The sequence below is a fragment of the Desmodus rotundus genome, chromosome 4 (genome assembly GCF_022682495.2).
Source record: "Desmodus rotundus isolate HL8 chromosome 4, HLdesRot8A.1, whole genome shotgun sequence".
NCBI lineage: Eukaryota > Metazoa > Chordata > Mammalia > Chiroptera > Phyllostomidae > Desmodus > Desmodus rotundus.
In genome coordinates, this window is record NC_071390.1 from 26,319,017 (window position 1) to 26,342,904 (window position 23,888).

At 45.6% G+C, this 23,888-nt stretch overlaps 1 protein-coding gene across 50 annotated transcripts in view; it reads left to right on the forward strand.

Annotated features, from left to right (window-relative positions):
* The window catches only part of SORBS1 (sorbin and SH3 domain containing 1), a 221,408-nt gene that overhangs the window by 155,329 nt on the left and 42,191 nt on the right, over positions 1-23,888 (forward strand). For 28 of the 50 annotated variants that reach the window (XM_045197526.2, XM_071221176.1, XM_071221186.1 and 25 more), the window contains 7 exons: positions 1,021-1,068; positions 1,192-1,321; positions 2,961-3,075; positions 8,230-8,313; positions 12,453-12,518; positions 13,079-13,180; positions 16,456-16,505. In XM_045197526.2, the coding sequence (XP_045053461.2) occupies positions 1,021-1,068; positions 1,192-1,321; positions 2,961-3,075; positions 8,230-8,313; positions 12,453-12,518; positions 13,079-13,180; positions 16,456-16,505 (595 nt within the window). The remainder of the gene's footprint in view (positions 1-1,020; positions 1,069-1,191; positions 1,322-2,960; positions 3,076-8,229; positions 8,314-12,452; positions 12,519-13,078; positions 13,181-16,455; positions 16,506-23,888) is intronic. The other 22 variants (XM_071221178.1, XM_071221197.1, XM_071221199.1 and 19 more) reach the window with 5 other exon arrangements.

Here is a 23,888-nt window from a genome sequence, read left to right on the forward strand (position 1 = left end):
CCATATGCGTGAATTCTGAATTTGGGTTGGCAAGGTATTAGAAAATGGGAAAGGCCAACTGTTTCACCCTAACTCTCTGGAGGGATCGTCCAGGGTACAGTGACTGGACATCCCGTGTTTTCAGGACACTCCCAATTTTGAAATCCGTCCCTACAAATGCACCTATGTCTCAATCTCAGTGCAGTGCAGCCGCTTCCATGAGGGGTTCGGATCAATCGTGTCTCGGCTCTCAAGCCATGGCACCCGGAGCTCCACTTCCTTAGGGGGGTTTTGTGTCATGCCCGTGGAGGGCCAGCTCACAGCACAGGAAGGAACCCCTGTGGGTTTCACTCGTTCCAGCGTCACAGCGTAGACACTTACCCTGAGCAGGACGTTTGCAGAGCAAACCACGTAACCGTACCTGCCGTGGCTGTGCGTGTCCCAAGGAAAGAGCCACTCGGGGAACCTGGTTGAGGTGGAATCAAAACATGATTATGAGCGTTCTCAAACTGTTTTCTTAGCTGTAAACCTGCTTGGTCAATGATGTTGTGTAGGGAACCTTAGCATATAAAATAGGTCACAGCCGAGGTGGGGAGCTAGAATGCACACCTCCTCCCACCCCATCCCACCCAGTAGCAGGCCTCGGGGACTCTGTGGAACTCAACAGGCTAGACCAGAGACTTGGGGTGAGCATCAGGGATCTGTCCCAGCTCTGATTCCAGCTTAGTTTGTGGAAATTCTCTTGAGGAGGACCTTGGCTACTTGTCCCCATGCTTTTCTTAGTGTTAGGCTGTGCTCGTCTCCCAGGCGACACGAATGTGCCTTCCCGACTGCAGGTTCTGTTTGGGTGGGTGGACTCTACAAACTGAGTCCTCTCCAGTGTGGTTTACTGCAATGTAGCTTCCAGCTTTGCTCCCTCCCTCTCGGCGGGCCCTCTGGTGTGGCTGGATGCCAGCGCAGGACGGTGGGAGTGGGGCACAAGTCACTCGTTCCCCTGTCTTAGCCGGATTTCTCCTGATTGCATTTTGTTTTGTTCAATAGATGATGATTCAGATCTGTACTCTCCTCGCTACTCCTTTTCTGAAGACAGTAAGTGACTTAGAATATCCTGGGTGTGGAGGAGGAAGTAGAGGGTGTTGGATAAGGGAAGACATCTTCTTGTTTTCAGTTTTCATCAGTTTTAAGTCTTTTGTACCCACTTTCCTTCTCCAGCCAAATCTCCCCTTTCTGTGCCACGCTCAAAAAGTGAGATGAACTACATCGACGGTGAGAAGGTAGTTAAGAGGTCAGCCACACTTCCCCTCCCGGCCCGCTCTTCTTCACTCAAATCAAGCCCAGAAAGGTGAGTGCTCCCCCACTCCGCAGTCAGCTCTGTGATGGGCGGGTAGCCTTGGAGCCCGGGGTCAACCCGATTTTGAATCCCTGCTCTGTCATGTGTTTGCAGTTACTTATTCTTTCTGAGTTTCAGTGTTCTTATCTGTAAAAATGGGAATGCATCTTACATTTGTTAGGGGTGTTGCAAGGATAAAACAAGATAATGATGTAACATTTCCAGTAGTGCCTGGCTCATAGGATGGGCTTCGTTAATGTTGACTGTAACTGTTATCACTCTGTTACCATTTCACAAGAGAAATCTTAGCTGTAGGATGTGTCGTGTGTTTTTATACTCTTTGCGTTTGCTAATGGAGCCCATAGCAGAGACTATAATTTTATTATGCAGCCACAATTTGTAACATCAGTTGATTTCTGTGACATACATTATTCAGACATGAGGCTTGGAGTGGTTGTAATGGTGACGACAGTCATCTCTTAACACCTGCCCAGGATGACCCGACGTCCTTTCACTGGGTCTCATGCCCTCTGGAGCAGCCTTCTCACGCCATCTGGACCCGTGTCCCATGCACCTTCGGCCGCTTCTCAACACGCACAGAAAGGCGCTACCAGACTGAATTATTTTTCCCTAAAAGACACACTCAGTTTCACACCGTCATGCCTCTTCCATCTCCACAGACAAATGAGTAGCTGTTCTGAAAGTCTCACACATGCGCAAATGGCATCTGCCTGAGGAGTTTGCTAATTAATTTGAAAGGAGGGCTGGGTATACCTATAGATCCTTTTCAAGTGCATCCATCAAACTGGCTGCATTCTGTGTGCCGATGGAACCGGCAGCTGTGTGGGAATAAAAGCACATATAAATCATTGTCCTTGCCTTTAGGAGGTTTATAGCCTTGCAGGGACAACTAAATATAATCACAGTGCAAATGCAATAATGTACATGCATAAAAACTTTGCAATTTCCAAGGATTCATGTATCTGTGGAACCCACCACTGGATGAGGTTAAGCATCTGTGCCGAAGGCTGCGATTTTGGTGATTAAAGAGGGTGGAGCATGGAAGAGGGAAGAACAGGACTACAATAGCAAATAACATTTTTTGAGTGGTTTCTGTGGACCTGGTAATTTACATGCACTGTCTTATTTAGTCCTTGCAAATGGAGTCATTTTTCAGATGAGGAAACTAAGGTAGCAAGAGGTAAAGTCTCAGCCTGGGTCACCAGGTAGCAAGAACTGTCACAGGGATTGCAACCACCACCCACTGGCTCTGCCACGTACATTCTCTCTCCCTGCACTAGCAGGAGTGGGAGGTACAGGCATGTTTGGGGAATGATAGGCTCAGGAGAGCAGAGCAAGGTGAAGAGTTTTTTTTAAAGAAAGCTTTGCTGCTGCTGCTTCCTTCCCTTCTCTTCTCTCTGCTTTCTAGGACCTGGTTTTGAGCTCAGGACACCTCAAGCCTTTTGTGAAGCAAACAGAGATTTAACTGTTGTATTGAGAAGGGAACCGGCACAACTAAATGCTTTGCACCGAGTCCGATTTTATGCTTCAGATATAAAAATTCCTTGGTTAGACTACAGTCAGCCAAAGTCAGAACATGTGGGATGCCAATTTTCACGAAAATAGCTCTAACGGGATTTTCTCTCTACAGAAACGACTGGGAGCCCCCAGATAAGAAAGTGGACACAAGAAAATACCGTGCAGAGCCCAAAAGCATTTACGAGTATCAGCCGGGCAAGTCCTCCGTTCTGACCAACGAGAAGATGGTAATGTGCATACAGCAGTTCTCTTGTCACCCTGCCCCTGTTCTTTAACCCGGATGCACTGCGCACTAGGGTTACCTTCCTTCTCCCTCGAGATAGACTTGCTTTGTTTAGAAGACAATGAGTAAATGAAGTATTTTTACCCTTTTCACTTTTGCAGGTGTTCATAAAATAAGTCCTCTGTGGAAGAACCTTATTACTGTGGCTTTCCGACGCTTTGTGTGCGTGCCTTTAATAATTTCAAATTTCCTACTAACGTAAAGATTGATTTTGCTGCTGTCTTTTTTTAAACATCTAACCATTAATTTAGCAGGCTTATTACTAACTGGACTAAATTCAGGTTTTTTAAAGTGACTCTTATTTGAGCATGCATACATTTAGTAGAAGTTACTACTGGTACATCATTAAAAGCTAAATAATTAATATGTTGTGATGTGGGGGGGCAGGGAAGCCCCTGGCTGTTAAAAACCGTGTGTTAGGTCTTCCTTTTCTGACAAGTGCAATACTGAGGACAAATTTCATGTTCAGTCTGGTCTGTGGTTCCCTGCACAAGTTCACGTCTCCAGCCAATTACAAGTTGGGGGAATGGCCTGCAGGGCAGAGCTGACCACCCTGGACAAGCAGCCTCTTCTGTACACGGGGAAGAATTTTTACAAACCTGTTAGTTTGCTGCCTGCCAATCACACTTCCTTTTATTCACCCTTCATTTGAGAAAAGCTGATTCAGGATTCTGATCATGGTTAAAGGGATTCTCCAAAGCTCCGTAACCTCACAGCCCTCCAGCCGCGCCAGCAAGATGGAGTGATCTTACTGGGAACTGGATTTTATTAAAATGCTGTTACCACACTGAGTACAGAATGAGTAAGCCTCTGAAATACGGGCGCAAATTATTTTCCCTCTGCCTCTCCTGCTCTGCATGTTTTTCAGGAGTAATTGATTTGACTTTTGCTAAAATAAAAATGTGACATCTTTAAAAGCACAACAGGGTGAGTAATTTTAATTAGGATGAAGCAGTTTGAAGAAATGCTTTAGAGCTGTCGTTCTTCAGCATTTTCCGTACACCACAGTTATTTTAAGCAAAACGTTCAGAGAGGAGCAGAGGATTTTGCCTCTGGCTGCACCCTTCATCGGAGGTTCTCTCCCTCTTAGAAGACCACAAACACAAAACATAACCTTCCACATAGATGTTCCTGGAAAGAAAGTCATGCTTTGGGTATATTCCTGACATCTTAATTTCTTCTTTATTTTCCTCTCCTTTCCTTGGTTCCTATTAATTTGGCCACTATTCAGAACTAGGGCAAAAAAAAACCCCCAAAACCCACATAGTTTTATTTTTCTCCTTGATACCAAATATCTTCCATACCATTCCTTGAGATCATTTATATTGCTCTTACAAACCCAGAAGAGAAACACATAGAAAGGGACTTCTCTTTGGAGAGCTGTTGTGACCAGGCGCCTGGTGGCAAAGTGCCATCGGGCGATCCAGGCACGGGACATGAACACCGAAGGAGGCCCGTTACATTACATCAAAGTGCCTTCTCTCTATGTAGCACCCTTCTTCCAAAGAGACATTTTTCATTTTAGAGAGAAATTTCAGTCACATCTCCATCTTTTCCGTCTACTCTTCACAGTAATCGAATTAGTTCTTTATGTTTGATTTTTTTTTTACCTGTTAACTTTGAACAGAAAAGTTGGAACGTGAGTTTCAGGGTCTGAGTCTTGCCTTTGACGTCCAGTGTCTGGTATGCCAGACCGCGAGGACACAGACTCGCGCATGCGCGCTGCACACACACGCACACACGCTGTTAACTATGGATAAGTATACTAACTAGCGACAGTGTAGAATCTAAATTTACTTTCAGAAATACACCATTGTTTGGGGGGGGGGTAAAAACAAAGCTTTTGTTTCCAATTTGAGGTACACATGTCTGCATAAGCCTGGCAATTTAAATCAGGACGTCATCGGCACATCTGTTTGCAGAAGGGTTGAGCGGTGGACTGTAAGGCCTGCCCTAGAGCTCATCTAGTGTGAACACAAACCGTTCCAGCAAGAGAAAACACCGTGCTACCTTCAAATACCCCAACAGGAGATTTACAGCCTCGGTGACCTATTCAGCTCCTTGGCAAAATCATATGAAGTTAGTTCTTCATAGCAACTTGGCCTGTCTCATTGTAGCGAGAATCCATTTTCTTCTCTCTGGCCTTGGAATTGAAGAGCATTGCTCAGTTCCTGCTTTGTCAGAAACAGCCTTTTTCAGGCTTTGTTCCTGTTACTTTCCTCCAAATTCCCCTATAGAACGTCAGCTCAATTCAACAAATGTAGATAGCATAACTTTTCTATGCCAGGCCCTGGGTTAGATGGAGGGGTCCCTGCCCCTGTGGGGCAGTAGTGGGAAGGGCTGACACTAAGGTAGTAATTAAACAACATATATTTGAAGAGTAAAGTAAGGGGATTTATTCAGCTTAGTTTCTTCCCAGTTTATGGTCACTTTGAGTTCCTTCCCAGTGTTTCAAGTCTGTCCCATGGCCCTGTTTTAGCCTGGTATCACCAGCAAACCTAGTGGCCCTGCCCCCTTGTCACAGGGGCATGGGAAGTGGCACGTGGTGGGAAGAGCACTGGACTAGGACTCGGAGGACCTGAGTTCAGATTCTCAGTCTACCCTCAGTCTGGGGGCAAGTCCTTCAACCTTTCTGATCCTCAGTGTTTTCATCTGTAAACCAGAGGTATTGTCTGGCCTGCCGACCTCCCTGAGGTCATGAGTGAGAGGATCGAGTGTGATAATGCGGGTAAAAGGACCACGAGCGTTAGAAAGTGCTGTGCCAGTGAACGCACCACATTCAGATTATTATTTAATTAAAATCTGAAGCTAGTCTCTGGCTCCTATTCAAGCAGCAAAACTGTCCTTGAGGAGCATCAGGCATTTTCCTGGCAAGGCCCCTGCCCTTTCGAAGGATTTCGCCAAGCTAGGAAAAGAGGAGCCCCTGGCGGCAGAGAACCTGGCCTGGTGCTGTTGGAACCTGCCCTGCCTGCCAGTCCCCAGATCCTGGTGTGCATCCGGAAGGACTTTGCTGTTTGTCCGTTCCACAACTGGAGCAACAGCTGAGATATAAATGGCAAAATCAAATACAGATGTTAGCACTGTGTGGTGTTACCTCTTTAACATTCTCTCCCGGGAGCTCGAAGGCCTGAGGCCAGCTGCTCTGGGCCCAGGCTGCTCGGCATCCCTCCTGATTCAGTTCTCAACACAGTATTAACGTCGGCAGTGAAATGCTCTGCAGACAATATTTGGTGATAAAGAGGGTTCATTCTTTCAGGACTGCATACTAAAGCAGTCAGGCATGTTCCTGAAGGAGTTGGTACATTTTAATAATTTTTTTAAAAAGCCTAAACTGTTCGCAGAGAGCAGCTTATAAATAGTCTCTAAAAATAATAAACTTGAATCAGGTTTCATGAAATCCCATCATATTAGGAGAATATCCCAATGTCTACACTGTTTCCCCCCCAACTAGTTGTATCCTTGAAGGTATTGGGCCAGATTTCACTGAATAAATGCAGAATCTATTATTTTACATAATTACAGCCCCTTGTGAGAGAGCATGACTTCTCCCTCAAGGTTTAAGCCCCAAGTCCCTAAAGACAATTGGGGGAGCTTTTAATCTGGACATTTATCCCTCTGATTTCAACTAACTTACATTCAGTGAATTTCAGTTAAAGAAGGTTCTCTGCCATATTTTCCTCAATTTAAAACAAAAGTAGAAATAATGATGAAGATTCTGGTAAGGATTTAGAAGAAGCCATTGGTGAAGGTCACTGAGAAAGTTTACAGCCATTTCTACCAGCTGCAAAAGGCCTGTTAATGGAGCGTGAAGAAAAAACGGGACCAGGAGGAGCTGCTTGGGAAGAGGTCACGGTGAAGACGTGACCACAGGAAGAGCAGCCCCTTCCGCGGGGGCGGAGCCCCGAGGGAGTGAAGTTTCTGATACATGGCTTTTAATCTCGGTGGAAAATGTACATTTTATATTATTTCCAGAAAGTCGCCATCTCTCCCGTGACTATCAAGGTTTTTTGAAACATACACATGTATGAATTTAATTCATTCATGAGCCTCTAACAGTTTTGACTGTGGTGAACGTATCTCCAGTTTATTAAGGGGAAACTTGGTTTGCTTTCCAGGCATTCATTTTTAACTAATTATTTCCAGAAATGCATGTTATTTCACAGAGAAAGGTACTGGAACTTTATAAATATTTGATTAAATATGAACTCCCATGGAATCAGTTATCAGTCTGTGTGAACTACCTCTCAGAGTTCTAAAAGTGAGAAATCTAACCTATTTTTATAACATAACCCAGAAGTCCCCACCTCCGCTGTCCTGTTATCTGTCTTGTTCAGCTTCTCCCTCACTTTAGTTTCTCCCAGTCCTTTAACATTTATTTGTTAGAACATAAAGTATATCCTGCCTGTGTTCATCCCCCACGGGTGCTTGTTGAAAATGTTTTTTCACTCGTGTCCTCTGTTTTTACTTATATCATCTTTCACTTTACTGTGTATGGGACATGGTTTCTCACCTACTCATGTGCCATTAAAGATGCAGTATTAACAAATTGGCTTTTATAAAAGTGTCAGTATTTGCATTTATTTTGAAAACCTTAAGGCAGCCTTGCAAATAAGTACTAAATCTGTACTAGGCTGTAAAAATTGTTTGCTCTACTCACCTGGCATAAATGGCTAAATGTTTGATGTGCTCACCAGTTTATTTGCTCATAACTAATAGTTCTTTATGAGGGGGAAATAAGGGCCTTCTTTTCCCCCACAGTATGGGACTACTGTTACGGCCGTATTCCTATTTGTTGTGGAGGGCAGCAGTGTGGTGCGGAGTTCTCCATCAACAGTCCGTCTGTCTTCTGCCTTAGGACTGAGAGGGATTCGCTCCCTGCTCCCTAGCTCAATGTCCCCATCTCTATAAACACATCCTTCCCCGCCTGTTTTAGCTCCGTGATTTTGCCGATGTCAGTAAAAATGGATGATTGCTGCGATTGAACGCAGTTGCTGTATATAGCTGGAAACCACTGCATCTCTACTGGCCTGTTCCTATGTAATCTTTGCATAATGTTATCCTTCTCTCTCTTTCATTTCCCTATCACCAACCCCTATAGAGTCGGGATTTAAGCCCAGAAGAGATAGATTTAAAGAATGAACCTTGGTATAAATTCTTTTCGGAATTGGAGTTTGGGAAACCGGTAAGTTTAATAGCCTCAGTGGTTATAGACATTTTTGAAAATAATGCTGTTGATGCATTGTCACTGCTAAAGAATCAGATCTATTTGTAAGGCATTCAGGGAGTGGAGAGCACCATGTTGGTTGTCCCTGGTGGGATTGTCTCCTCTCACCACAACCTGTAAGCTTTCCATTGCTTAACTTCGCCAAGAAAGGACAGTGAGCTCTGCAAGTATTTCTTGCCAGAGATCCCAGAGGAACATGACTAAATCCTTGCTTGTCTTAGGACCTCCCACCACTAGCAACAAATATCACCAGCCGTGGATGGCATTATATTGGCCATTGGTTTAGTTTCTTGACCAGTCTTTCTGGCATACTGAAGACAAGCAGGAAAATGCATTACACACAGAGCAGACCAGCATTCTCACGTGTTAGATAGAACTTTTGGAAGCACAGGTGCAAGGGAAGTGCCAAATCCAGCCACAAAGGTCTCTCCGTGCAGATCTGACCCACAAACACAACCCCATTTCAGGTGACATTTAGGGACTGATCTCTGTGAGTTAGGATAGAAGTTCCCAAAATTTGAAATGAGAGTTAGGAATTCCAGCAAATTTAGTGCTCAGTCTAACAATATTCTGCATTTTCCCCCTGATGTTGGCTTTGGTCCAAATTGATTTTTGGCACTTAAAGGAGGGTTTTCTTAGTATCAAACAGAAGTGAGAATTGAGCTCATTTTTCCACTGGAAATGACTGTAAACTGACTTTAAAATTCCAGTTACTTTAAATCTTAATTATTACAACTGCAAAAAGAATTTACAAGTAGAAGGATTAAGTGAATAAAAATAAAACATTTTATTAGATGTTTGTATGAGACTTTAAGCATTAAATTCAGTATTTGAATCGCTGTGGTTTGGTATGAAAGTTAGGTCTTCAGGCAGGAATTATATCCTTACAGTTTCGTAAAATGTTAAATTCCATGGTGTGTATTTTTATTAAGATGAAGACAAAGGCAAATTAAGCTGGTCTCTGGAACTGCTAAATTGATTTAGCAATGCTGAACTTTGTTTCAAAGTTCACACATTCTGAGTTAGGAGCACCTGACTTGCAAATATCCTGCCTGTAGCAAGAGACATTCCTCTCTCCCAGTCCCCGCCATAGACACTGTGTCCCAATAGCTAAGCTGTCCTGGGTGAACAGCGCCACCTAGTGACCAGTGCAGAGGGAAGTGTCTAACCCAAAGTGTGCACCAACTCCCCCCTTCCCAAAGCTTTGATACACACACCTCACTCCTCCTTTCTCTCCTTTTTTTCTCTGTGCTGTTACCATTCAGACATCAATGGGGTCTACCTCAGGCAATCTTTTCCACATGCAAATATTTAATAGTATTCTAACCCTTCTCCTCTTCTTCTTTTTCTTAAAACCTGTTCAATTATCTCACAGACAAACCTTTTGATATATAGTTCCTACCCTCTCCCCCCAAAAGACCACGATTGGTATACATAATAATTCTAAATTTCCACCAGGAAAACAAAAGCTATTAACTTTAAATCACGTATAAGCAAGAGTTTGTGCTATTGGTTTTTCAAGTCCCATTCAAAATCCGTAGTTTCTTACTGTGTCCTCATTGGCCAAGTAACTAAATTAGTTCTATCTTAAATATTAGCTTTTAGGAAACATTATGAAACAGCTTTTTCTAATTAATTGTGTTTGGTTTGCTTTACTAAATCTGTCATTGCAAATAATTCTATTTTTGCCAGCAACAGACAGTATTTCAGTCCCAGCATACATTAAATAGTCTCTGTGAAGAGATTGGTAAATTAATACTGTTTCTACTGGGAACTGTGGTCTGACCACCACACAGCCGATCCAAACAAATGTTGGGAACACAGTCCATCTGGATATTGGGGCCTCGCTGTCATTTGTATCCCTACCCTGTTCTAACTGCCTCTTAATTATTTAAAGAGATGCTTTTCCAAAAATGTCACTTTTTCTAAAGCCATGAGTGTTGCTGGCATAAACCTTAGAGTCCTTCTTAAATGGGACTGCTACTTTTTTTTTAAATGAGAGTTAGAAATTCCAGCAAATTTAGTGCTCAGCCTAATAATATTCTGCAGTATGGGACTTTTGTGTAGGTCTTCTATATTCTCTGAAATTTTTATTAAATTTACTGGGGTGGCATTAGTTAATAGGGTCCAATAGGTTTCAAACACACATTTCTATGGTACTAATGAGTATATTGCCCTGTGTTCCCACCACCCAAAGTCAAACCATCTTCTGCCACCATATATTAGATCTCTCTACCTCCCACTCTCCTCTCTGTCGGTCTTTTAAAGTAATAAAAGATAATGCTTTTGAAGACTTACTATAGTAACTTAATCGGAGTCTATCCTGAGGAACCGTGTTGCGATGAATGGTTCCTTCCGGTCTAAGGCATTCTAAGAGTGGGCTTGTTACCTTGTTGAACCAAGCTTATGGACTAGATGTTACTCCCAGCATTTGGTGAGAAGGCACGGTAGGGAGAAATTTGTTCTTCTTTTCTTCTCTCCTACCCCAGACACTATGGGCCATAAAAGAGTAAGGAGACATAAATAAAAAGTGGCATACACCATGAAAGTTGTTTTTGAATGTTTTCAGTCATTCAGAAGCAAAAGCCTGTGGATCATCATTTCTATTTTTTATTCCCTACCAACTCAGGACCCCTCTCTCCAGAGAGAGGAAAGCCTGCCAGAACTTTGAAGCTAGGCATTCACTCTAGACTCCCTGCTTCTTCAGCCCCTTCACTGAAAGCCACCCCGAACAAGCTGAAATTTCAGCAAGATCCTGACTGTAATACCTTTTAGCTCTAATAGGTTGTTGTAGAGTATCAAATCATTCAAGATGCCAGGGACCATTTTGGGGAAGGTTATTTAAAACCAATGTAATTTGTAAGCACTGTCTTTTTTTTTTTTCCAGTAAAGAAATGAGTAGGGATGCCATCAGTGGCTTTAGAATGTCTCCTTCCCCATATGAACAATCTGTGACTTGTACAAAGTGCTTAAAGAAGACTGATGGTTGTAAATAGCACTTTATAGCCACAGAGATCACATTACCGGTCTGTTGCTGTCAGTGGTGAATGCATCTTGAAATCAGATTACTTTTCATTTGCAAATTCATTACAAAGAGCCTGAGTGTTAGCCTTTTTTTTTCCTTCTTTTTTTCCCTCTGACTTCTACAGAAATTGATGTGATTTTTGTAAGTAAGCTCAGGGCAAAATGTCACAATGTAAACCAATTTGAATGCTTCCATAGTTGGTTATAATGAAATCTGCACAAAATTCCAGGAGGTGTTAATGATCCCATCGCCTCTGAAGTCACCGTATAAGAAATTTCAAGTCTAAATAGGCAGTGCAAGATGGACGGGGAGGAGGAGAGTTAAAATTGGCTTGTAACTTCCAGGCGTCCTACCCTTCCAACCCCTCCCTCACTAAACTTATAGAAATTCTGGCAGGTTTCTGTTGTAGGAATGCACCCAATTCTATCTTGAAGAGTTAAAGGAGAAAACAAAGATAACCTTACAGTCCGCTATTTAAATTCATAGTATAAACTCTGTTCTCTAAGGCACATGGAAGGCATGGCTCTGCCACTAGCATGTTAACAAAGTCTAGTAAACAGTGAAAGATGTTAAAAATTGTATAGACACACAGTGCAAAATTCTACACCTTTGTGTGCATGGATATCGTTGCCACAGACCACAGACAACGCATGCAGTTCAGTGTACCCTCCACTGGCCAGATCTCCAAACTCACACATTTATTAACAAAGAATGGATTTTGCAATGGAGAAGACTGCTTTGAAAATGTAGAACCTCGGTGTCAATCTCAGTTTGAAAGGAGCAATAAGGAATTTTAAAGTTTCTGTTTCAGTGTAAATTGATGTTAATGCTTTTGTTATTTTTTGTGTGTGTGTCTTCTTTTAAGTTTTCAATATTTGGACTCCAACAAAGATTTACTCTTGAGACAGAGGCATAGAAACGAGCGTCCCAGCCTGTGCCCACCCCGTTGCTTTCGGTCCCCCTCTCTGTGTCGGCAGCTCCCCCGTGTGCCCCTCCTGGTTTGAGCCAGTCTCCATGTTTGTCTTTATGTCTTTATGCTCATTTCTTCATTTCCTCCTCTGCTTCCCATCAGCCTCCCAAAAAGATATGGGATTATACTCCTGGAGACTGCTCTATCCTTCCTAGAGAGGATAGAAAGGTAATTCCGCGCCTCCTCCGTGGGCTGTGTGTGTGTTCTCTAACCTGGTTAGTGTGTGTGTGCTGTGGGGTTTTTCTTTGTTTTCTTAAATCACTTTTACTTTAAATTGATAACTTTTTTTTTTGGCTTGGTGATAAATCTATTTAACAGTCTCTAAGACTTATACTAATGGTTAGAGGTTTGCTTTTTTTTTTTTAATTTAAGCAATGACTTATTCTTCTGACATGTAGTATTTGTCACAGTCACCCTACTCTGAAAAGAGAGAAAGTAGGTATTTCCTTAAAGGTAGGTTTTTGTCGTATTTGTAGTTCTCTTTAGGAAGTAGAATAGAGTTTTGAAGCTCAGATTACTTCAGGATTTAGACTTTCTGTGCCTAAAGCTGCATTCTCTGTCCTCATGGCGTTAAGTAATTTCCAGTGAGCTCCTGTGTTTTAACCATGCCATCTCTGCCTTATTAAAATATAACACTGAAAAGTTCACTTTTCAAACTTAACCTTCCATTCTCTCTGCCTTTCCTCTACACTAAAACATTCTTTCCCATCTTTTCTTTCTTGAACCAGACTAACCTAGAAAAAGATCTCAACCTCTGCCAAACAGAGTTAGAGGCAGATGTAGAAAAAATGGAGACGCTTAATAAAGCACCCAGTGCAGACCTGTCACAGGTATTTCTGAGTTTTTCTCATGCCATCGGTCCCTGTCCCAGCTCTGTTCTGTTTCCTCAGCTCTGTGGTTTTTGGTTTTCGGTTTCCGCTGTAGGGAAGGTGCGGAGTGGTTACGCTGGTTATGCTGGTTACGTTAAAGCTGCATGGCTTCCTGACTCCCGCTTTGCATTCCTTTCCCCCTCCTTCATTTTTGCTTCGATTTCTTTTGACCTTGGCATCTTCCTTAAAGGGTTTTTTCCACATATTCATGGGTGGCTGGTGATTTAAACTGCTCCTCCTCTTCCTCTGCTTTCAGGGGTGGCCCTCTAACTTCCCTTCTTTTGCCTGGGAATGCCTTCTCTGAATTTTCAGGGAGCCACTGTCTGGCAGTTGTCATTTTTGCAGCCCTGGGAGATCGTTGTAAAAGTGTAGCAGTGTGTGTCGAGTGCCTCGTCTGTGCACGGCTTTGTCAGAGCAGTCGTATTTGTGATTTAAAAGGTCAGAGAGTTCTCAATGAAAAAATACACCCCAGAGGCCAGACCGCCTGGCCACAAACAAGCGTTTGAAACCCAACCGGCACTGACTTTTTAAATGGAGCTATGTCAAAACGTGGTTTATTAAGGGGTAGGTCAGAAAGAGAGAGAATCCAAGGTAAATGGGTTCCCAGGGGGAAGAAACACAGCCCAGTGTTTGCAGAACTGCTCCTAGGGCTCCCTGAAAACACAAGAGAGGCCCTTACAAGGGGAAAGGGAGTCTTTACGGCAAATACAAAGGCATGCAGACACTGGTAGAGAGGCTGGAAAGACCCCCAGACTGTGGCAGGAAATGCGGAAATTGTGAGTGGATTGTGGTCAACTTCAGAACTAAGACAAGGAAGGAGGGTCAAACCACCAGCGTGAGTGACTTGAGTACCAAAAGTCACTTGAGTGCCAGACTTAACCCAGGTACAGGGTGAGGGAAGCAGGGGTCACAGCTGCATTGGGGATGAGGGAGCCTGGAATCGGGGCCAGGGAACCGCTAACAGATCGGGGGAGTTGGGGTTCAGAAGTCAGAGTCAGCAAAGGGTGAGGAAGCTAGGGGGCCAGCATCAGGCCCAGGCGCCCTTCAGATCTGCGAGGAGGCACAACACCCGAGCCACAGTGCATGCAGCCAAGACAGATGTCTCAGGCGGGAGCAGGGGGCTGTTCCCAGCCAGGGTGGAGCCAGCTGGAGCCAGCGTGGGGTTGAAGGTCTGAGTTAGTGCTAGAGTTGACAGCTGTGGCTGCAGGGGTGTCCTAAAGTGAGTTGTGGCAAGGTGGGTGGGGGGACTCAAAGTAGTCCAGATAATGAGTGGTTCTGTAACACGTGTGAGGATGGAAGGCCACTAGAGAAGTGACCTCACTGCGATCCCCTGAGGGTCCAGATGGTTTCCAGTACCTGGCCTCCTTCCCTGGGGCAAGATGGGCACAAAGAGTTTGATGCATAAATGAATCATCTTCCCATTGGTTCAGTTACCTGCTGCCTATTAGTCCCTAATACATATGAGATATGCTGATGGAAGTTCTAATTCAGCACCAAAAAATGGGCTTTGCCTTCAGAAACATGACAGCTGAGTCGCCCTTTCAAATAGAAGAGCTCCAGCAGCACACAGCAGTGCCTGCTAGGAGCTAAGTGCATGGGAGGGGCTGTAAGTGCCAGAAGGGAGGGAGGGGTTATGGGAAGTCAAGGCAGACTCTCAGAGGTAGCTGAGATCCTAGAGGGTGGAACTCAGGTATGAGTTCCTGAAGGATGTTGATGAAGGACTGGGAGGACACGGGGAAGGTCAGGCAGAGAACAGTTCTGAGATGTGGGAGGAGAAACGAGTGGTGGAGTGAGAAGAGAGGGGGAGAACCACCCAGAGCTCCAGAGAGGTCCCAAAAATAGGCTCTGGGGAAAGGCCAATGGTTTTGATAACCAGGAGGTTTCTAAAAACTTTGGAAATTGCTGGTTGAGTGTGGATGGGGGCTGGAGTATGTGGTGAGGAACCAGGAGAACCCCCAGGGGTACCGCACTGATTGAAAACACGTGGTCATGGAAGGAAGGTGGGGGTGTTCCCAGAGGACTTGGCAGGGTCATGCAAAAAGCTTTTCAACACGGAGACCTGGGCATTGTCCACAGAGATGGGTGAAGACCCAGAATGGGGCAGACGTCAAAGGTCAGATTCAGGAAGAGAGAGTAGGCAGGAGAGACCAGGCAGGCAAAGGGCTGGATGGATGAATGTGGAGGTAGGAGGGGTGCCTCCTCTGAGGAGTAGTGGGGAGCAGAGGGAGCTGTCCTTCTGGGGCAGAGGTGCCCTCAGAAATGACAGGACCCAGCAGGAAGGGGGCCAGGTGGCTGAGCTCCTGACGAAGGGGCGACCTCTCTCCTGTCACCTCCCTCTTTCCATTTCTCCCTTTCCTTTTTCCTGGTGTTTCTCTTTCTCTCCTTGCCTCAGATTTCTCTCCCCCAGATACTTTGTTTTCCTTGTAATGGTCATTATCAGAGATAGGAGTTTCTTTAAAAGTTAACTTTTTCACTGATTTATTCAACTACCACACTATTTTTAAATGCACGTATATTGAATCCTCTGCGTTTTTCTCTACGAGACAACAGAATCCCTAAGCTACACAATTATATTGCTTTTTCTCTGCATGTAGTTCCTAGTTGTTTTCTTCCTTTTGCATAGAGGCATGTAATCTTATGAAATGTTCCCCACTGAGGCTGAGATGGTCATTAGTAGCTTTTGTAAAACTGCATTTTTCCCCCCTTTTCACACTTCTAAATCTACAGGGGCAAACCAATGGTCCAAACCCAGTGTATTCTGTACCTGAAGTTTTGGGTGGCTCTCTCTGGATGTGGCATCTGGGGTGCATGAAGGAGTCTGGTGGGTTGGCAGGGGTGTCTGAAGGTTGGGGTGCACTGGCGTAGGGTGTGCTGTCCATGCCGCTAATGCATGCCGGCCAAATCGTGGGCCCGTCCCCCCAGGGGGCCCATGGCCGAAAGTACAAGCAAGGCAGGAGGCCATCCCCGGACCCACCCAGAGAGCCTTGGCTGCAGCCACTGGGGCAAAAGACCAGAGACAATGAGAACACCCCCTTGCCCAGAAAGCATCCTCCCAAGGAAAAGGCACCACCCCCACCAGCACTGAGTCCCTTCCTGCAGGGCTTCCCTTCTCCCAGGGGTCCCTGTCTAAGTTAGCAAAGGGAAGGGACTTCTCTCTTTCCCCTTGGCTTGAAACATCTGAGTCAAAATAAATCATATACTCTCTCTCTCTATTTTTTTGTTTTTGACATTTACAGAGCTCAGCGGTCAGCCCCACTCCGGAAATTTCTTCAGAGCCTCCTGGATAGTAAGTTGCCACTTTGATTACATGACTTAATGTATGAAATGTCAAAAATGGGAAGGAGCTTGTGTTTTGGATCCTAGTGTGTTTTATTTGAAGCAGTCTAGTGGCTTTGAATGATGTATGGTTTGGTGATAAGTAGCAATTCAATTCTAGTCTTCGATTTTTTTTCTTCTGTTTCCTCCTCCTCTTCCAAATTAATTTTGTGATGTTTCATGTTAACTTTGACAAGTTTTCCCGAGTTGTCATCTTTACTTTTAGAACATGAGTGTTATCAGCCTGAGTTTAGGATCAAAGTTTACCTCATTTGTTGATTCTTGTGGGGAGAGGTATGCGAATGTGTAAGGACCTGTCACAGGGAAAGATGGGGCCGAGAGGTGCTCCCTTGTCTGATTCTCAGAGATGTGGCTTTATTTCCCCATGCCAATTCTTAGGATTCTCCCTGGGTGACATGTGCACACCTCACTCACATCTTCATGGGGCAACCTTCCCCAAACCATCCTGCATCCTTTCCTCCAAATCATCCCCCAAACTACCCCCTAACCTCCCTGCATTCTCTACCAGATTGCCTGTCTCAGAACTTTGCCACACCGCTGCCGTCCCAGCTGGAAGTGGCTCAGTGCTGCCTGCCCCGCCCTGCACACAGGGTAAATAACAAGCATTTTAGCTTGTCCAAGAAGACCCTCGCTGAGCCTATGGCACCCAATCTCACGTTAATACCTCTGTGACACTACTTCTGTCGTGCACCTGAATTATGTTGCTGCGTTTTTATGACTGCTAAGGAATCCTAAACTCCTGAGAGCAAGGGCTGCATCTCCATCGTGCCTGGTGCACCCCACGGATCTGGGAGGTTGCTCTGGTCAGAGCAGCTCCTCATCTTACCACCATTGGATCTGTGGCGTATTCTTCAAACTGTGGCAGGAAGGGAGGCACAACTATTACCTGCTCCATTTGGGTTGGGCAATTCCGCAGTGAGCAAAATTCACCTGCTCACATAGAAGCCTGACTTGATCTGATGCTGAGTTGGTGCATATTTGTGGAAAACTTTATGGTCACTTGGGCATTTTGAAGAGTAGTTCCATTAGAAAGTCAATCAGCTAGGGCTGGAGGAGTTCATTGGAAAATTGGGAAAACACCTTAATCCTTTTAGGGTAGTGACCAAATCTCTAACCGGATCTATTCTGTGAGTGTTTCTTCTATAAATATGTGTATTAATGATTTTGATTAACATACCCCAGAGTGTCAGATGCAGTTGAGATGATGTGTTAGGGCAGCAGCTGGGGGAATGCTTCCTGTCGTAAAGGACAGTTCCATCTAGAGAAGGTTGAGTGTAAAGTCTCTGCACTCACCGTGGGGTTGGTGGTCAGGCCACCAGTACGACAGAGAGGAGCCGCAGTCCAGCATTCTCTACCAGAGTCCTGTGTCATCAGGACTGCCCCCTTCTCCCTCCACTTTGGGCTGTGGGGCTTACTCTGTGTTAAGGAGCTAGTTGAACTATGCCCTCAGCTCCAAGAATGACAGGTCACAGGCCTTCTAAGGTCCCAGAGACGTGCTGTCAGGGGCAAAGCCCACCAGGTAACCTTAGGCTGTCTGTAGATAAAGGGCTTCTTCAAGGCCAAGGCTCCAAACAAACTCTCCCTGATCCTCGAGGTCACCTGTTTGTCAGTGACAAAGCTTGACACTTTTTCGGTCCTGACTGCCCGATGCCTGGCATTTCCAGGATGATATCAGGTTAGCCCCGCTGCCTGGTCTCTCCTCTCCACCTCCCACCCCCATCTCCCTGACATGCCCAGGACAAAAAATGCACCTGTTGCAGGTGGCCAGCTCATCGAATTGCTCAGCTCTGCTGGATCTGAGGCACTATGCTGGGTATTATAATAGGAAGGTAAGAAATATGCTTTAATAGTTTGGGGGGGTAAAACACACACACACAAAATGAATGCTAGTAAATAAGAAGGCAAAGTAGCAAGCGATTGAAGTAGACCGTACAGATTAAAAGAAAAGAAAGCAGAGCCCACGAGCTGTCAGAGTCAGGCACACAGGTCTTGAAGGAAGTGGTGACTTTAATGATTTATTTACTATGAGCCAGGCCCTATGCTTGGCACCTGACGTGATTCACCTCATTTAGTCCCCTCCGCACTCCAGGATCAGTTGTTATCTTTAATCCTCGTTTGATGGGTGAGGAAACAGGCAGGGCAGTGCCCAAGGCGCCACAGCTGGTGTGTGGCAGAACCATTCTAATCCTATCAGACTAGCGGCCGTGAACTTTGAGGGCAGGGGACTGGTGTTGGCCGTACACTCTCATCTGTACTGTACTGATTCAAAATTGGGTATAAATTAATGGAAAGCACACTATAATTTATTGTCTTTTGAGTGAAAAAAAGGCAATTTAGGCAACTGTTTGTGATATTGTGTTGTCAGGATAGAAGGAGACTAAGGCATACTGCTTAAAGAGCAGATTGCTGTCAGACTGAGTACCTGTGTACATAAAGGTATTTGATGTTTCAATTTCCCAAGCACGCTTGTTTACGCGACCGAAATAGGTCCCAAAGACCTCTGTTTTTTCAGCCTTAGCCTAGATCACGTGAAATATTTGGCAGGAATAGAGGAGATATTTTTTCCTCCTGCTATTCTCCCATTTGGGGATTTATCAGTAACTCGAGCTTGGTTTTCTCCCAGTTTGTTCGAATGAGTAAGGTTTTTCTGTATTCGGAATTGGTGAGGAGCCAGCTTACGTGCAGTGCCCGACACATCGGGAAGTGCACGATGATGTTTGCTGGATAAACGAAGGCATCTCTAGGTCTAATTAACTAGAGTCCAACTTGCTCAGCACCCAGGTAGGCAACTTGTGGACTGAACCCGGCCCCTTTCGCTCAGACAGTAACGAACTGTTAAAAGAAACATTGGCAAGATTTGACGTAACCCAAGGAGTGAAGAAAGAGGAGTCGTGAATGGCTATTAAAAGAATGTGGGAACAGCAAGGAAGAAATTCACCCTTTGTCCTAATGTCCTAATATAACTACCAGTCCTTCCTCTCAAAAAATGCATTTTTATAGTTGCGATCACAGTGTGTGTCCAATGTTTTACATCTGTAGCGTGAGCCAGGTCTACAAATCAACGGTGCAGCCTACTCATTTTCATCGTTGCTTAGTGTTGATTAGCACTAATACGTTCTTTGCCCAGCCAAAAAGCTCTACTCTATGTGGCCAGCAGGTGGTACTCAAGAAGCTGCTATTTTCCTAAGTGGTAATGAATGGTACACCAGAAAAAAACACTTTTTCCCTTAATCTAACTGAAACTCAAAACACAAATCATTACTTGAAGAACTTGATGAAACATTAAGAACTTCCCAAGGCTTAAAACTATGCCATAAATGTATATGCATTTAGGCATTTAATTTTATGGAATCATTTATTCTGTTAATATTTACTCAACAACAGGGTAGGCACCAGTCATGCAAAGATTAATCAGATAAACTGCCCGCCCTCAAGGGAAAAATTCGAATGTAGTGGGGAGACAGGCGTGTGAACAGCGACCAGCATCCAGCACAGCACCCGCAATGGTGGGGCCCCAGGGGGAACTAGCCGTTTTGTGGAGGAGGAGAGGTGGGCTTTATAGAGGAGCAGCAAATAAAACTTGAATAATAATAACGTGACATTACAAGTAGAAAAAGTAAATTTTTGTCGTGCAGTACAAAAGGCTAGACAATGCAGCCGCCCCCCCAGCCCCAGCCCCGCCCCCGCCCCATAGCCACAGTTACATTTTGGTTTCTTCCTGAAAATACCAAATGGTTTTGAACAGTGAATTCCGTGACACTGGAATTCCTTTGTCTGGTTTGTTCCTTGTTGATTCTCCACTCAGGAGAGTGTTTGACATGTAGTAGGTGCTCAATAAATACTTGTTAAATGAATAAAATGAGCAGTGGAATGACAAGGTGAGATCTTTTCTAGAACTGTCACTGGCAGTGGTTTGTAAAAATAGTTGGAGGGAAACAGGGCTGGAGACTGGGGGGCGTGACCGTGTGCTTACTGCAGAGGTAAGGTGGTGACCAGGAGGCGGAGGAGGAAGGGTTAAGGTGAGCTGGGTCAAGGACAGGGGGTAAGCAGGACTTGGTGACTGACTAGGTTTGGGGAGCAAGGAGGTGGGTAAGGGGGTTGATTTTCTGGGCTTCCTGGCTTGGGAGATGGGAGGTGGAGGAACAGAGCTGGGTTTAGTTTGGTACCTGTTGGGTTTAAGATGCCCAAGGAACATGGAAGTGGAGCTGCCTAGAAGGCAGTTGAATGTATGTTGTCTGGAGGTCAGCAGAAAGGTCCCCATAGACAACAGATTGGAAGGTGAATGTTTAGGGCAGTCTCACCACACCTAGTGGTTTTGCAGATGAAGGGAGTGGTGACTGAGAGAAACTGTTTCCCAGTCTTTAAAAGGAGCGGCTTTGCCTCGACTGACCCTCATTCCTTGTTGGAATCTGGCTGGGATCCCAGCTGCCAGGACCCTGCCCGCGTCTTCCAGAGCCGTCAGTCAGCACAACTGGGAACATTTGGCCCTAAAATGATTGCTCTGTTCTCTCACTTTATTCTTCGAGTGAGTGTGTTTTTGTTGAATCCCCTGGAAACTCCTCAGCCAGCTCTGCGTCTTAGCCAGGGGTAAGTTCTCTTCCCCGCCTCCTCCTGGCTGCTCTTCCTCAGCCCAAGCTGCTGTGAGCTGAGCTTCCGAACTTGACTTGTTTTGTTAAGTAATCAATGTCTTTCTCCAGGTGGCCTGAGGCCACTTTTCTCATCCTCTCTGATCTATTTGTACACAGCAAACATCCAACAGCTCTGTGACCAATGACAAATGCCTTCTCCACTCTGGTCCTCAGTTTCCCCTATTGGTGCAGTGGACAAATGATGTCTGCCTTTCCAATTAGGAGATCCGTTGAAGAGGATACATTTATTGTAAAAACAAACAAACAAGCAAAAAACAAAAACAACACTGTACCAGAGCTTTTAGATATTGTTTTTAAACAAGCTGCAAAGTGTCCCACATCTGGAAAAAGCATGTTGGCTTTGGTATCAGAAAGAAAACAATTGGCCAAGCAAATCCAATCTGAGAGGTTTCCTGAGGGCCGGTTTGCCATTCTGGTGGGGAAGCAGGGAAAAAATGGTGATAATGGGTGGAATAAAGCCAGAAAGTGGGGTGACTGATGGGGGTGGGTGGGTGAGTTCTGACAGCTGAGGAGGGAGAGGAGGTGAGGTCAGCAGCCGTGTTACGGCCGAGAAGTCAGGAGGAGCCAGGGCAGACTGGTTGGATGTCCTGCCCGAGGCTGAGGCAGTTGAAAGGACAGCAGGATAGAAGCCACCATCAGAGTCACTTGATGCTTTGGGAAGTCTGGTCGCCCCACACCAGGGCTTTGGAGACTCCTCCCTCACAAAAGCACCCTCAGTCACCACAGCCGTTGGTTAGAAGACTAAAAGACATTACACATGGGTCTTTTTGCAGTTGGGATGTACAGAAAGGAGAAGCATGGGGTCAAGCCGAAGGACGAGACCAGAAAACGCAACCAAAAGGAAGAGGGTGGACTGTAGAATGGAGGTTTAGGGAAGAGGCAGATTTATTTTTAATTAGGATATTCTAAGTGAAAGCCAGTTTAGATGAGCTTACATTTGTTTAAATTGGTATAGAGTGCCACAATCTTGCAAGTCACCTTTAGGGGTCCTCCAGGCCTCTAACTAGAATTGATGGCTTTTGTCAATCAGAACTGGGGACATCTGGGAAGTCCCTGCAGGCAGAAGCAGGAGAGCCCAAAGCTGTGTGGGTGGGTGACAGGCCTTGTCCCTGGGCCTGGCCCCGGAGCCTGGGAGAGCCAAGGCTTTTTGTCTCAAGGGGTGGGAGTTGGACACCCAGGCAGGGGCCTGGACACCAGGAAGGACAGCTAGCCTAGGTCTGGGCCACCCCGAGTCCCTGCAGTCCTCTTCTCCCCACCATTCCGATGACTCCGTGGTCACTGATGGCAGGAGCTCGGGGCCCTCAGTAAATGTGATACAGTTCTTAATATGGGTGTGGAAGAATTTCTAAATACATAATTCCACAAATCAGAACACATCCTTAATCAGATAATGTGTGCCAGTTTGGCTTTCAGAAAAGGTGACCCTTCATTCATTCAACAAATATTTACTGAGTGTCCTCATAGACCCTATAGTCAAGTGGGCTCTTAGAAATCCCGGCACAGCCTGGGGAGGGAGACGGCCCCCTCCTGGCCGTCCCCAAGGTTTCTCCTCCCTGAGACGCACCCTGGAAGGCTGCTCTGTAGACTCACTCCATCTGCGTGCTCTTTTGTTCTCATCTTTGGGGGCTGGCTTTCTTCTCCCTTAGATCCCCATAATGATCTTCTGTCTTGGCTGAGGAAAGGGGGAAAGCATCTGGTCACCTGACCTAGGCCTGAGAGAAGGGGAAGGGACTGGGGGAACCCTGGCCTCCTGGGTAGTCCCCTGACACGGGGCACTCAAAGCCCTTAAAACCAGCGGTGTGGCCCAGGCGAACTTCACCTCCCTGCGGTGGAGACATTGCCTGTTTTACCAGAGTCTCCACCTCTTTTCTGTTTCCAACTCCTGGACAGCCCCTTGTCCCAGACATCCACTGGTGACAGGTTCTGATATACGTGGAGCTGGAGTGTCCTCAGGCCCCACGTGCTGTGTGGTGCGAGCCTCCACAGCTACAGGAAAACATTCTGTAAAACAGCGGCTGAGAAAACGCTCTCTGCATTGTGGCTCAGGTTGCAGCCCTACCTCTCTGCTGAGCTGTGCCCGCGTTGACCAGGGCCCCATGCTCTCAGAGGGCCCCCCATCTGAAAAGGAAAAAGTAGGTTTGCTTGTGAGGATTAGAGAGGGCGTGATCGTCGGGCACTTGGCACAGTGGTCCCCACATAGAACATCTCACCCGTGGTGTGTAGAGATGCTGTTGCCATCATCATCTGTGACCGTGGGCCCCAGAGGCTGCATGAACTGTAAAAATAGTCCCATCATGATTGATGTGTAAAGGGAGAGAGATGGGCAGATGTGAGATAAAGCGAAGCAGACGCAGCCCAGTGTGCCTTGTAGAACAGGGTGGGGGAACATGTGGCAGTTCTCTATTATAACTCCTCAAGCATTTCTATGCACTTGATAATATCCATGATAAAATATGGGGATGTGGAAATTCCACCAAGCTGTTCACATCTTTGGAGCTGAGAAGTCCATATTGATACCAGCAAACTGAATTCGGTAGCATTGAGAAGCAGCCTCGCAGAGCCTGAGTGCTTCCGTGGGGAAGAGCCCTTCCCCTGTCTGAGTGAGCGTGTATCCGCGTGTCAGGGTGGCTGTGCGTGAGGGCGCAGAAACCTGGGGTGAGGGGAAGGGAGGGGTTCATTGAATA